The sequence below is a fragment of the Corvus moneduloides genome, chromosome 1 (assembly GCF_009650955.1).
Source record: "Corvus moneduloides isolate bCorMon1 chromosome 1, bCorMon1.pri, whole genome shotgun sequence".
Taxonomy (NCBI): Eukaryota; Metazoa; Chordata; class Aves; order Passeriformes; family Corvidae; genus Corvus; species Corvus moneduloides.
The window spans coordinates 114,648,485-114,664,059 of record NC_045476.1 but is presented as its reverse complement, the minus strand read 5'-3'; the positions used below and the strand labels follow the sequence as shown (position 1 = coordinate 114,664,059).

General features: G+C 42.9%; 1 protein-coding gene across 1 annotated transcript in view; it reads right to left on the bottom strand.

Moving 5' to 3' along the window:
- GATA6 (GATA binding protein 6) overlaps positions 1 to 15,575 on the bottom strand; it is a 71,723-nt gene that overhangs the window by 28,905 nt on the left and 27,243 nt on the right. The window contains exon 7 of the mRNA XM_032123463.1: positions 15,036 to 15,130. Coding sequence (XP_031979354.1) covers positions 15,083 to 15,130 — 48 coding nt within the window. The 3' untranslated portion in view covers positions 15,036 to 15,082. The remainder of the gene's footprint in view (positions 1 to 15,035; positions 15,131 to 15,575) is intronic.

Sequence of the window (15,575 nt, the reverse complement as noted above, 5' to 3'; positions counted from 1 at the left end):
ACACCAGCATCCTGCCCATGTCTGAGATTCCACTGCCTGTAAAAAACACACAAGAAATATTAAAATGTGTAAGCAAATGCCCAGTGTCACTGTTGAGGCATCTGCATGACAGTCAGTTGGAGCAATTGCTTTCAGATGAACTGGCTGTCTTATCTAGGGGTAAAGTCATAACATCATGAAGTTACTTTCATGTTCAAGATGAGTGTCACAGAAGGGTGTCACACAAGAAAGTGAGCCTGGATCATGATCTGTCAAAAATGTTTTAGCATTCCAAGCAGGAAGAACTTACAGTCACTTATATCATCCTTCAAACAATGACGTGGCTGAGGACTCCATGTACAACTCAGCAAGAAAAAAAAACCCAAAACCAACAACCAACCCTCTAAAGAAAACTTATCCTGAGGAAGTTTGGTAGCAGATAAATATCATATTCTGAATACCTGCCCAGCCCCTTGCAAGTTTTTATAGTTTCAAATGTAATAAACTTACAGCAAGAAAAGGTAGAAATTGTATAACTATTGGGGTTTTTCTATCTTTTTTCATTTTAACCACTGTTTTGATAAGACATATGCACAGATTTGTATTACTGAAGTCCGAGAGCGCATTGATTAATTTGTGCCTGAGACATTAATCCTTTAAGGTCCTATGCTGAATGCATACTAGGTAAAATTTTTGCAGTAGGAGAGAAAAAGCAATTACAGGGCTGATCATTTAAAAGACTAAATGTTTGTTCTTCTTCCTTCAGCACAAGCTGCTCTAGCCAAGAATATTAACCTGAGTAACAAAAGGGATGGCTGAAGGGGAAGTGCAAGATGAGGCTTAACATCCTCCAGGCCTGAACCTAAAGCACTTTCTGCAGCCAAAGCTGCTATTGTTGCTAAAAAGGCTGCTGTGAGTTCAGGGACACTGGAGCCTTTATCTATATTGCTTTGTCTGTATTACTTGAAATTCAAGGAGAATAAATTACTGGATTTACAGTGTGAACAGAGTATCTTGTCATGGGAATGCCCAGAAGATGGTCTCATATGCATCTTTATGAAGGTTCATATTTTCCTAGCTGTTAAGGATTCACTGCTTAACAGCAAGTGTCCTTTAGAAGCTCTGAAAATATTTGAATCTCACCCAGCCAGATCACTAAACAGCTGCGCTGTCTGGAGGAGTGGGAGGGACTGGAGTGCCAGTGGACTGCCAGCCTTGGTGCCAGTGGCCAGGCTTGCAGTGCCTGGGTCAGCTGAGCCACAGGAGACCTCAGAGCTGAGAAGGGGGCTCAGCTTGCACAGCCCTCCATCCCCATGGGACAGTGCATCAGTGCATCTTTCTCTTTCCTCTGGGTAAACTCAGAGCCTTTGCTCAGGCCCAGTTGCATCTTCATCAGTGTTGCTGAAGTACTGAGCCAAGGACTGGCTGAAGACCTGCCCGATGTATTGCCCTGGTGTTGGAGCATGCAGGTGTTTGTCCAAGGGTGCACCCATGGCTGGCAGGGAGGGACCTGCTGGCACCCTGACTGAGGTGCTGAACACTTCTGGGCTCCTCACAAACATGCTGGAATGGGAAAAATATTTACTCATGGAAGTAATAGCTGACCTTCTGGTCAGAAGAACATGCTACCAGGCACAAATAGGCAACCTAATGCATGGACTTTTGTTTTCACTATCCCACTTGCACGAAAGAAGGCATTTAAGGCTCAGAGAGTGTTTCCCACAAAGGCAGAGGGCAGTGGGTTAGTGGCTTCCTTCCTGAATGGGACTGTGGAGCTCCCTCGGCTGTGTCATGGCAGGGGGCAATGGAGGAAGGAAGCAGATAACACACAGCCGTCCTGCAGGCACCCGAGGGGCACGGAGGAAGACTCAGAGGTTGTGAGCTGTGAATATCTGGATTTGAGAATAAAAGCCAGGTGATACCAACCTCCAGAAGCCGCCAGATCTCCCTGCCAGAGCTGCTGCTGGATCTGCGAGAACCATGTGGGAACCAAGATGCTCCTGCACCTCTTGGGCAGCACTTGCTATTCTGCCATCCAGCCATCCAGCCATCCTACTATCCAGCCATCCTGCCATCCTGCCATCCTGCCCCTCACCTGAGCCAAAGGGCCATAATGTTCAGGGAGTGTGTTGTGGATGAGAAAATCCCAAGCAGGAGACAGACAAAAAAACTTCAAAATGGAGCTAATTAGTCAACAGATGCTCTCCTCCCTCCCCAAAACCTTCAAGGAAACATTTGTATCTACACAGTTTTCCATTTCATCTGTGGTTATATACCTATATCTGTCTTAAAAAGAATAGTGGTGTCAAGTCAATGTACCATTTATTATCTTCTACACATAAGGCTGCTTCTACATTCTGCCTTGCTATTAAATGAGCAGGGAGGCAAGCATCAGTCACTGGTTTTAGTGGGAAACATATATTTCCCAATATTTTAGTTTGCTTTCTATTTTAAATAATACAGAGAACAGGAAAAACACTGTGCCCATAAAAATTGCAGTGAAAATTACAAATTAAGTATTATTGCAGTATCTAATCGGACCGAAATCTGAAGGAAATGAGATAACATCTAGGTAATGTGAATTCAAAAGTAAAACCCTCATTCACTCTTGTGGTATGTCTTTCCCAAAAAAATATACCAGATTAATTAAAAGATTAAAAGCAAGGATGAAGAAGAAAAGAAAGTGGGTGAAAGTGGCAGCAAATGAACAAAAGAAGGAAAGATAATAAGCTCTTGTGCTTAAGTAGAGCCTTCCATTAGACCACAAACTTGTGTGAGAGAGACTGAGAACAAATTTTTTTTCAATTCACATGTCTCATGGTTCAAAGATGAAACACTGGAAACATGTGTGCTCTTTTCTGCCCTATTTAAATCACTTCAGAACAAATCCATCCCTGTTGTAAGTGGGTGTAACTCTGTTCAATCCAGTGGAGTTGCACCTGCTTACACTAAGGCAAATTTTGGCTCAGTTTGGATCCAAACTAACTCAACATTTGGAAATAAAAACGAGAAGCTTGGCATATTCCTGCATTTCATCTGGAATCTCATAAAGACTGAGATTAGTTTATCTAATAGATTTACAACTCAAAAAATATTTTATTCTGCTATCGACTCAGTCCAAAACTCTCCCTTTCCCCGCTCCCTTCATCCTTCCTCCCTCCTCTCCCTGTGCAGGAGGATCGGTCCTGCCTTGGCCCCTGTTGTCCTGCTGCAGCTGGTGGGGAGCACAGCTAATAACAGCACATCCTTTTTGATCTCCAAAGTGCTCCACAGGAGATTGTTCCTGTTGGTAAGGCTGGCCCTGCTGCACTCATCTGCCAGCTTCTTCTCAGACTGTAAGGATGTGAGTGCCTGAGGATGAGGGACACTTCCTGCACCAGCACTGCCAAGGACTGGCATCACTGAGAAAGAGGAAGTCTAGTTTCCTCCCTTCATTGCTAAAGAACTGATACAGAGGCTTGTGTGAGGAGGAAAGTAATTTTTTTTTTTTTTAATCTTAGTACATCTATGATGTTTTAGGAGTCATAAGGGACAAGTAGTTAAGCCTGGAAACTTGTAAGCATTTAAAGGGATGTCTTTCAAAGAAATGCAAGCACAAGGAAATGTCAAAGATCCTCCACTCAAAACCCACCCGTTCAGAAAAAGCCTGAGTAAATAGATAGCCTGTGCAATGTGTTGGGAAAGTCAACAAACCTGGCCTTTCTCACAGGAAGGGGGAAGTGAATTCCTGAATCAAGGATTCTGTCCTGAGGAGACCAAGCCCACAGCTCTGAGAAGCACAGAGTTACAGCCTGTTAATACTGTTTCTTGCTTAGCCCTCCAGAAAGAGTACTCCAAAAAACCACCCTGGAGCCTAAGAGAATCTGGCTCAACAGAGCAGAGGAGCTTGTGTTATACTTGGAAATGACTGGCAAGACAGATCAGTCTTTGCATTACACGTTCATTATGTTTGAACATATAGTGCACAGACAGCTGTATGATACCCCAGCCTTTCAGGGACAACCAAGTGAGCACAATGGCAGGATCCAGTGAGGGCTGTGAAACCACTGGAAACACTTGCAGATTTTGTATGTGGTAGGAAACACTGCTTGAAGAAGAGGAAAAAACATATGGCTCAGCTGGGAAGATAGTGGTTTCTCTTGGATTAAGTACTTGCAGAATCACAGAATGGCTGAGGTTGGAAGCAACCAGGAGTTTGGGGCGGGGTTCATTTTCTTCATAGTAGCTAATAGGGGACTGTAGCTTGGATTTGGGCTGGTAACAGCATTGATAATTCGGGCACATTTCTGTTATTACTAAGCAGCACTTACAGGGCCTTTTTGACTCAGGGCCTTTTCTCCTCCTCACCAGGGAGGAGACTGGGGATGCACAAGAAGCTGGGAGGGGACACAGCCTGGACAGCTGACCCCAACTGACCAGAGGGGCATCACGGACCATATGGTGTCATGCTTAACTTATACAGCTGGGGGGAAGTTGACCAGGGGCAGCTGCTTGGAGGCTGGCTGGTCATTATTTGGTTGGTGGTGAGCAGTTGTTTTTCATTTGCATCACTCATCTTTTTTGTGGTTTATTTCAGTCTCTTTTTTTTTTAAATGTATCTTCATTATGCCATTGCTGTTATTGTTGTAATATTATTGCTAATAATATTATTGTTGTTAAGTTGCTTTTATCTCAACCCACAAGTTTTCTCACTTTTACCCTTCCATTTCTTCTCCCCCTTGTCCTGACGGGTGGAAAGTGAGTGAGAGCCTGTGTGGTGACTAGTTGCTGGTTGGGGCTAAACCACAACAGTACCTCTGGAGGTCACCTGGTCCAACCCCTCAGCTCAAGCAGGGCCATCTCTAGATTAGTGTGTCCAGGACCATGCCCAGGCAGCTTTTGATATCTCCGAAAGACTCCACAACCTCTGTCTGCAAGCAATCTGCAGTTGTGATTAGTACTGCCCTCACAGCCCAGCATCTCTCCATCTTTCAATCACAGAACTCCCATTTCAGCCCTGTCTCAGCCTAGCAAGGGAACTGAGCTGATGCCTTGCTTGTGTGGGATAGCAGGCAGGTCACCTGATGGGTCAGAGAGGTGCTGATGCCACCACAGGGCACATTGTCCCATTGCTTCCCTTGTCAGTTTGATATTCCCATGACTGTGCAGGTTATATATACCCAAAACACAAAACCACAAACCAGAAAATCCAAAAATTAATGATTTAGACTTTCTCCATGTGAGAAGAAAGCAGAAACTTGATGGACTATCTGACTTTAATTAATAGACAGAGCCTGGTTGTCTCAGGAGTCAGAGCAGCATCTTCTGGCAAGGGTTTAAGAATCAACGTTGCCACCAGACCTTCATATCTTGTGGAAGGGAAACAAGCACACCTCATCTACAAGCACAGCTACAGCATCTACCCCAAATCTCCACCCAACATGAGTTAGTCAAATTATCTACTTTGTCTTTGCTTGCACACTGTTTTCATCACGGTGTGTTTTTTGCAATGACTGCTTTATTAAACCTTTTTTATCAAGCAGAAGACATGAGCTTGTTGATAATGCTGTCCCTGTCAGGATAAGACTGAACACATTATTTGTACAATGGTGAGGCTTGGCTTTTCTGAAGGAAGCTATCAACAGCTGCCATGAAAGCTGCTTGAAAGAAACCGCTATTTGCCTATAAAAATTTTGTCAGCAATGAAGAACCGACTGTAAAACCACAAACAGCAATCAGTTCACCTTCCAGTCTCTTCTAGAGTTTTCCAGTTTAAAGCACACTGGATTATTTCCTAGCAGCATGCAAATAGCAGAGTTTGAATCAACAATGAGCTAAAGTAGAGCACAAAGAAACAGATGATTACACCACCCAGACCAGGGTAGTGAGAACCAAGAAACCTTTTATTGAAGCAGATGTAAATTCTTGTTTTATGAAAATAAGTGGGAATTTTGCCATTTACTTCAAACCACTATGCTCTGATCCATTAGAATTTGAACGTAAACACAAAAACACAGCACTGATACTTTGGACACCGAGGAGAACAAGATAAATTAGTCGTCAGCAGAAGTGAGATATTACATATTTTTTGGCTCTGTTTGGGATCTTCTGGAGCCGAGAATTTTGATAAGTATGCTTACTGTTGTATTTTACTTTTTGCAGGAAACAAGCTAGTTTTTCATTTTTCCTTCAAATGTTCAGAAGTGATTTTTACATTCAATAAGTCTGCAATAAGAAGGATGAAAGTCAAGTCCATTGTGGGGTACCTTGGATGGAAGATTAGCAAGGATCAGCAAAAAAATTTTGAAGAACTTATCAGATTGTTTGTTCTATGATAATTCATAACTGGAAGCTAGCTCCTGCCATGAAGAAATCAAGCACTTCTTCTCATTATAAATGATTTCTAGTATCTCTGAATTTTCTCCCTGTATGTGGACTGGTGGCAAGATCCAACCAGTGTAACTCATAACAGCGATGAATTGTGTCACGCTATTTAACTTGTACGTAAAATGCAGAAAGGAATTGGTTCATCTTGGCTTCTGAGGACACTTGTGTCCGTCACATTGTCTAACTTGAGGTTGGGTTCTTTTGTCTTTTATATTTCACCAAGAAGTGAAATAGAACCATCAAGTTTCAGCGGTCAGAGGAGTGCAAGTTCCATTGGAACCACTTATTTTCAAGTCTGGAATTTACCCAGAAAGCTGGAATACTTTTGTCTTTCCTGCAGATATCTGTGTGACAAGGTTATCAATGTGTACAGTTGCCTGTGATTCCACATGCTTGTAAAAATGAGCAATTCTCAGAGCTGCCTGTGGTAGTTACTTGCTTTGTTGTGACTAGCTCCATTACTTATTTTCTTTTGTCTCCCATTCAGAGAAAAATAAAATTGCTGATAAACAATACAAAAGGAAGTGTTCAGAGTTGTGAATTAAAGAAGCTGGAAGGGAGGGGGGAATAACAGAGGGTAATTTTATCATTTATCTTTGACCTGAAGCAATAATAAATGTGAAGTCTGTATAATCATGGGTGATGTTTTTATATATGTATCATATTTTAGATTGGTTTGGGAGAGAAACACATAAAATTGATTGACTGGTGATGTGGCAGTAATTATGCAAATAGAGTAACTCAACCATAAAACACTTTAAGGAGGAGAAGGTAGTTCAATAACAAGTAAGCATAAAAAAATGTGGTTATTGCATCTATCCTATGTCCTGACATCTCTCCTGCCAAAGCATGAAAGGAATGGATGTTGTGTAACAAAATTAAAACTTTATAAAATGTCAGATGAAGGTCATAAATAACTTTTCCTTATAAAAAAAATGTCCTTAATTGTTGACTGTGTCTTTCTTACAATTTTGTTCAGTCTTGGGCAAAGTTCAGTTTTATTAGGCCAGCCTTGTGCAGCAAACACACCTTTGCTCTGCTGCTTTACTGCACCATTAATGGTTCGTTTGCCTTTGGGGGCAGGGAAAGGTGAGGGTTGCTGCTGTTCTAGCCTTTCCCTGATGCTGCTCAAATGAGAAATGTGAGGTAATAGTTCACTGAGTCACTCTGTGAAGTATTCTCAGTTGCTGAGAATAAGTCATAAGTAGTGGCAGAGTATTCCCTCACTGCCCTCTCCACAGTCCCTGTATTCTTGCAGCTGCATTAATCATCATGCAAGATAGTGGATGCTTGAGAAGGTCAAAAAATAAGGAAAAAAAAAGAAATTATGGACAATGGACTGTCTTTGAGTGGAAACTCAAAGGGGTGGAAGAACTCCCATCTGAGCACAGATTTGGCCTTAATTTGGCCTAGATTTGAGATGTGAGTGAAGAACTCTCCAATACCTGGGAAATTGGAGATATTTGCTTGGAGGCAGCCATGCATTAATTTTAGCAAAGCAGAAATTTGCTGTGAGGAGAGACCGGTGAGCAGCAAGCCAAGAAGGAAATATACAACAGAGAGGGTTGAAAGCATCTCCCAAAACATACTTCTTTCCAACCAGACCTATCAGGAGATACACTGGAATCCTGGAGAGGTCCTCTTTTTTCAGCTGGCTCTCTGTCCAGACAGAGGTTGAATGTGCCCGTTGTGAGCTGTGGCATGTCCTTGGCCAACTGCTCTCCTCAGCAGCGAGTCCTGTGCCTTTGGGCAGGTTCAGGGTGTAGGACAGTCTCATTGTGCCTGTGCTCTTGGCTTGATGCTTTTGGATGTCACTGAGAGACCTGCTGTGCACAAACAGGCCAGTTCTGCAGCACAGGCTTCCTTATGGACTAAACCACTTCTGTCCATTTTCTCTCAACTAACTCTCCCAAGACGAACACAGCCTTTGATGCAAAACACTGCGTGTGGACCACCACACTCCTCTCAAATAGCAATAAGCAGAGTCAACGTGATGTGGACCACATGCTCTTGGAGGATCCAGGTTTTGAGACATTAAAGACAGTCATCTGTCAGAAGTGACTTGAGAGGGATCGACTGTCCAGAGTATCTTCAAAAGATGACCTAGGAACCATCAAATGAAGCAAATAGGATCAGGGTTCATGGCAAGCCAAAGTGGGTGTTGGTTCTTGCAGCAGGTGCAGGTACCTGTGCAGCCAGAAGGAACAGGACAAGCTCTGGACAAGAGCTCCACTGCAAGCTAGTAGATAAGCAAGCTGTGGTGGCTAGGAAAGTCCAAACCATTCTGAGCTGAAAATGTACAGTGTTCAAGGGACTTCAAGGAAACTATACCTATGTGTGCTGTTCTTCCCAAGCAAGTAGCCATTTTTTTGTAAACAGTTTTATAAACAGAGTATTGGACTAGAAGGATATTTGATCTCAACCAGTACATTTGCACAGGTGTTTTCCCTACAATTAAACTGCTAAATGGTTTTTTTTTTTGCCATCTAGGTAGGACATACTAAATATATAAATAAGTAGGATTAAATCTTGAACATTTTACTCGCGCAAGTAGAAAATCATTCCTACCCCCATTACTTCGCAACTAATTGCAGAGTCTAGTTGAAACCAAGACTGAAATATGAAGGTGAGAATTCTCAGCTGCTCACAGCACTGTTGTAAGGCACAACCAAAATCATGATAAAAATGGTCATGGTCATGTAGTCCAATAGTCAACATGAAACCAATATATGTTGATTTATCCCATGTGTAGAAACAGTGATTTTCATGCTGTAGGATAAGATTGATAGGTCACCAAGCAGCAAACACCATATCATGACTCGTAAAGGTCTCTCTGTTCTGGAGAACCAGGAGTTCCGACCCTGTACAGCTTTCATGGTGACTGCACACATATATTTTTACCCTATTTGTTTATCGTGCAGATTTCTGGAGCCCTTGTCAGGCATGAAGTCACATGGACAGAGAGCCACAATGGTAACAGCTTTCTTGGCTTCAATAAAGACAGCAGCTCAGAATTGCCAGGTAAGATGAATAGACTTGGTAAGGCCATGTTCTGTTGTTGTCACTTGCATTTAGTTCAGTCTCCAGCTGGACTAACACAGAATTAGCTTAGGAAGATATATTTATTTTCTAACACCAACAGCCGGTATAGCCAGGAGATAGTCCTTCAACACAGGATCCATCAGACACCGAAGAAAAGGCCACATTTCAGCCCTTGTCCTGCAGCTAGTCCAAACACAAAAGCATAATTCCTGATGGAGTCATTTAGCACTTAAAGGTAACTATTAGGCAAGTGAGAAAAAAATGGCCATCTCTGATTTAAAAGCAATATTTGAACCTGGCACAGCAGAAACAATAGGCTCTTTCCCAAGTGGAGATCAGGTATGTTTATTTTACTGAAATATATGGGTTTGTGACAATCAAAAGCAGATGTTCATTAACAGGCAGGACATAGGTAGGTTTCCAAGGCATAAAGCATGAAGATGGCAAAGAGGCAAAACATTCAATCTCCTGCCTTGCACCTGAATCTGCCCAGTCCTTTAAATCAGTTTTCAACAATGCTGTTTGATTTTCATGTTTTTAAGTAACAGCTATGCAGATACTGTTCCTGCTGGCCTTGCAAAACAAGTACTTTGGAGATCATTTTGATTGCTATTTCAGGATATTTTCCATTTTCTTGCCTTTAGCATGACTTGGGATCCAGAACTAGATTTGAATTCTGATGGCTGAAGACGGGCAGAGCTGAGAAACTTCTTTTATAAACCCACTGCAACCTTCAGTCTGGAGTTGAGTTTCTTCAGAGCCTTCATGTGCTCAGATCCCATGTTTGGTGCAGAGGGATGCCTCTGGATGTGACTCCTTATATTGCTCTTTTGTGTCTCCTAACAGTTTGAAACTCCCTGACCGGAGGTGAGTGATGTTGCACTAGACCAGGGCAACCTTATTTCAAGCAGGAGCTGTCAGCAGAATCAGTGCAAGGTCAGCCACTCCACTTGTTCCTTTCAGGAAACTACTCCTCCTACAGACACCCTCACACTAAACAAACCACCTCAAATCCATGTGCTGCAGCATTCCTCCGTACGCTGGCGTCATGAAGACTGGCAAAAATGCCACAGCAGCAAATGTTAGCAGACCTCCAGACCAAATCAAGCCCCATTTTCCCTTGTACAAGGGCAACTCCAAGATAACTTGCCAGCTGGCTGCATTTCTCTTTCCAAACAGTGCAGCAGAATATCAGCAAAAAAAAAAAAAAAGTCCCAGGAATGTTTCTACCAGGGAAATTGAGTGATAGAACTGGTAAGTGGATTCAACACGCTGGCAAAAGAATTATTTTTATCAGCTGACCCTGAGTATGCCTGTAAGATCACATTTCTTAATTTTTGTCTACAAGTGTGTCTAAATTTCAGTTCCAAACCAAACTGAGGTCTGCATGTTACAGGTCAGTCACTTGAGTGCTTTAATTTTTTTTCAAAAAGGCAAAAGAAGCAGGGTGGATTTAGACTTGTGGAGTTCCCCAGATGGCACTCTGCATCCCCTTGCCTTTATCAAAAAGCCTGAGACACCCCTGTCCCCCTAACCCATGTGGTTCACAATCCCAGAACACGTATGGTCTCAGACAGGGAGGGTTGGCTGCCTGCTAGACTATGTGGCCTATGAGTTATCCTCAGTGGAAATGGTCACGAACCCACCCTGCAAAACAGCTCTGAAGGGGAAGGGACCCAGCTCCTTAGCTGCTGAGTTTCAGGGGTAATGGTCACAGTAGCAGAATCATAGTTTAACTCCTGCACAAACCTTCCAGCTATGCGACTATACAACGTGATACCACTAGCATAAAGGTAATAATATTGGCTATCTGAAGAAATAATGACTAATTAGAGGTCCAAGTCTGAGTCCCAGTTCTCAACAGCAGAGGCTCCTGGGTCCCTGATACCCTGAGAGGAAGGTGAGAAGCAGAAGCTTGAGGAAGATTAGGGAAGAACTCCAAGGACTCCAGTGGGCCAAAGAGCTCCTTGATGTCCCCCGACACATGGTGCAGAGAGGAGTTTTGGCAAGGTCAGGGAACAATGGGCGTGTAGGTTCCGCTCCTGGCATAGACCTTGTGGCTATGTGGGTGGTAAGTAGGTCTGTCAATGACATCCACAGGGGATGCAGGAGCTGGAGTCTGAGCCAGAGAGCAGGCTCTTACATCCCTGGCTCTACTCTGCTTCCATTGCCTAATCCCCGCACTGCAGACCATGGGAGAGGGCTAACAAAGTTAAAACAGGTATTTGACACCACAGACCTTATTTCACTGTGTTATGAAAAGTCACACAGGGCAGGCTTTTTTTCCTAGGCTCAGCATCCAGAGCAAACACACCGCTGTAATCTTTAGCAAATACATTTTTGCTTGCACAATAAATCTGTTCAGAAATCACACATTTCCATTCAAACTAGTCACTAAAGGGTCACGTGTTGGGGCCTATCTCTGCTTTGTGCTGACACTGCATGGGCAGAGAATCACGTTCCTTCATGAAAACATATCCCCAGTCTTGAGGCAGGGCTTGGGTCAGAGTCACATAGGACTCATCTAGGTTTCATATCGTGCTTCCTCTTCTTTCTTCACCAACCAGTCTTCAAATATGTCACTTCCGTGCCAGCAGACAAACACAAACCACAAATACATGCCAAGTGGCTGTACCTGTGCTGGGAAATAAAATGGGCCAGGGAACAGTTAAAGGAGGAGTACTGCAAAGCACATCCTATGTCCTCCTGGCTAAGCTCTCATTCTCCAAAGCAGGAGGGCAACAGTCCAAACCAGGAGCAGTCCTGGCCCAGATGCTTTTCCCTAACCAGGGGCAACAGCTGGGAGAATGCTAGGTGATCCCAACCAAAACCATGCCATGCCATGTAGTTACTAATAGGAGCTGTCACACACCACTGCCTGTGTCCTGGTAGTGACAAGTACTACAAAAGTCCCCAGCTGGGACATTGCCTAGGATCTGGAAGATACTCAGTAAATGTCTGTGAATGACTCCTGTGAGATTTTAGGGAAACTACAGAGGCTTTCTAAATCCCTGTTGATCCATAAAATGGGGATAATAAACCCCACTGGATATCTCAGCAGTGGAGGGAGGACAGAGCACTTTCCAACTTAAAAGTAATAGGAAAACATGACAGCACCCTGGCTGCACAAGTGGGCTTATCCCATTGTGTTTGGTAATTTTCATTTGAAAAGAGAGCAAACACTCATTTAAGTGTGTAATTCATAATCAGAACAGAATTTTGGCCATTACTTTAAATCACAAACAAAGCCAGTCATCTGCACTGGAAGCGGACATCTTCACAATAAACAGGAATATAAATCTTTAAAATATAAAAATATTTTGCCATATTCTGAAATAATGTGTTTGGCATTTTGTTTCTTATTGGTATGTATCTTTTTTGCTTCTTTCATTTTCAAGACTGGAAGATGATTATCCATTCTATTTTTATGACCTGCTTATTGCTGCTATCAGGAATGATATCACTAAATGAACTTCAGTAAAGATAGACACAACTTTCTTATACTGAAGAATCTAATAAATGGTGTGGAAAAAAATCAGGAAGGGGTTTTATTCGGTGCTGTGTATTTAAAGATGCTTCCAATCTCTCAAATGTCCAAAAATATGTGGGAGACAGACCTATAGCTGGGAAGAAACAAAACAAAATGCACAGAATGAAACATAGAGGCATAGAGGAAGAAAAAGAGGGAAGAAGAGGAAGAAGGAAGCAGAAAAAGAGGGGTGAAGAGGAAGAAGGAAGGAGAAAAAGCAGGCGAGAAGGAGGAACCACCTGGGCTAATGATACCTTGCTCACTCGTGCGCCCACATTCCAGTACAGCATTTACAAGCCATTAGCTCAGCTGGATGCAAAGCACCCCCGATTTTCAGACTTGAGTGCTGAAGGTCCTCCAAATTTTGCAGCCCATATGTAGAGCTACATAGACATATATGTTTGGAATGCATAGTTTAGCTACAGTTGTTCCAACGTACTTGGCCTTCCCCTCATACATGAGATTTCCATTCAGAACCTGAAAGGAATATACCACCAGGGGCTGTATTTCCACCTTCAGGGAAAACCTAAATGCAAGGAATGTGTGGTGGAAAGCTCTTACTCTCTGAGGAGTTCACCAGCCCCAGTAGGGCTTTACATCTAAGTAACATAGGTTAGATACGTGTAGGCTCTCCTTTGAAGATTGTGCACAAGACTGTTTTGTGAGCAGCGTTGAGACTTTTGCAAAGGCTGGTGTATGAAAGACTTTCAAATTCATACACTTCATGTGTGTGGGAAACCATAAATGCAAAACTACATCCTCTGCTGCCATTGGTTCACAAAACTGCAGAGATGCTAGTAGAGGGAGAATGGATGCTTGACACCAGGTGAGGGTCAGCTGCAAAATACCTGGTTTTCCATGTGGAAGGGTTAGCTGGAAAGATGGTTAAAGAGCAGTATTCCATGACGTCAGTAGTGTTTATGACATGCCCTTTAATTACCCTTACCAGTAAATCAGTGTGTGTACTTTAGTACCACAAAGTAGGGCATACTTTAAAGAAAATAATAGCTCTGCTGATTAGCTAATGAATATGCTATCAGAGAACTCAAGGAGCCTGTTCAATATTGCTCGCTTTAAATAATAATGCTAATTAAAAACATACTGCATGCCTCAAGTCCGCTGCTTAACTTTTCAAACAATGAAATTCTCACATTCATTCTTTCAATTATCTGCTCTGTGGTTATTACTAGAAGGATGCTGTCCTGTTCCCTGGCTTCATGTTTAATTCATAGAAGCAGAATAGTACACACAGAACAGAGGAGTGAATCTAATCTTATCTATGGCTGGAAAATGAAGCTCCCTTCTCCCTAGGGCTGGGGAAGCCCTCTCTGGATGCACACTGTCCAAGCCTGCTGGCTGAGACACAGTCTTGCTGCTCATGTGTCAGGGGCCAATCTGCAGCTGAGGGTGGCTTCCCCTTTCTCCCATTCACCCGCTGATGAGACTGAAGACAGAGTGGCTAACGAGCTTAAGTGATTAAGAGAGCTCAGATAGTCACTGCTGTCTCTCATCAGTACTTCTACCTTGTCTGCTTACAGGGCTAAGAACCCTCTCTGCTTAGAGGGATTTTACCTAAAAGATCCATCTAATCTGGGCTATGTTTCCTCTCCACAGCCCTAAACTCATATAGGCTTCATGGGCCACAGTATGCCTTTCTGGAGGACTCTCTTTTGGGGGCAGTTGTCTTCAGGACAGCATGTAGCCATAGTGCCTGGGGTGTCTAAAAGTATCCTCTGATGCAAAAAGGGCAACAGCAGACTGTGCCAAAATGACTACAATAAGAAGTTTGGCTAATTACGAATTTCCCTTAGCTCCAATAAGAAGTTTGCTATCAGAAAATCTACAATAGAAGATATAACCAAAAATTCATTTTCTCAACCAAAAAGGCTTTGCAAAACGTTTGTATTCCAGTCAAAGAAGCCTGGCTGTAGTGAAAATGAATTTTCTTTTTGAAAACCAAATACTTTCAACTCATTAGTTTAGAACAGCAATTTGAATATCTTCCAAAGCTTCTGTTGAAAAGGCTTGATCTGCTTCCTGTGTGCTTGCCTGCTTTAGCTGGCCATAATTCCTGGCTGGGCTCATCTCTTTTAAATGTTCATTATAAATCAGTGCTCACCTCTGCCACTGAGATGTGAGGAGTTTCACTCCTGACCGTAAGGGGAGTTAGAGCTGACGTAGGGCTGGGAGGATGTGGAAGATCTCAGCGTAAATCTGTGGGAATAGAGGCAAGGGTAAGATTTCTCAGAATCATGCATGGCTGAAACCTCAGGGTTAACATGTCACTCACATAGCTTTCCCCATCAGTAGCATACATTGAAACACAAGTGAAGCATCCTGACCACCTTTCAGGATGACTAACAGGAACAGAAAAAGTAGAGTGTACACCAATATCATAGTGCCTCAGTACATAACTGGTGTGAAATATGAGTTTCTTTCAGTTTTTCCGTGAGTTTTTTATGTATGGCTCATTTCAGAAGTGCTAATCCTTTGCTTTAGATAAGAAAGTGCTTTGCAGTGTGACAGATTTGACCCTGCAGCCCAATGCTGAAGCAAGTGCTCCAGTATGTACCCCTAGCTACCTGCACAAGGGAAAACTGCAAGCAGTGGGATCAGGACTTGTTCACACTGGAGAAGGGGGACAGCACACAGCTGTCAG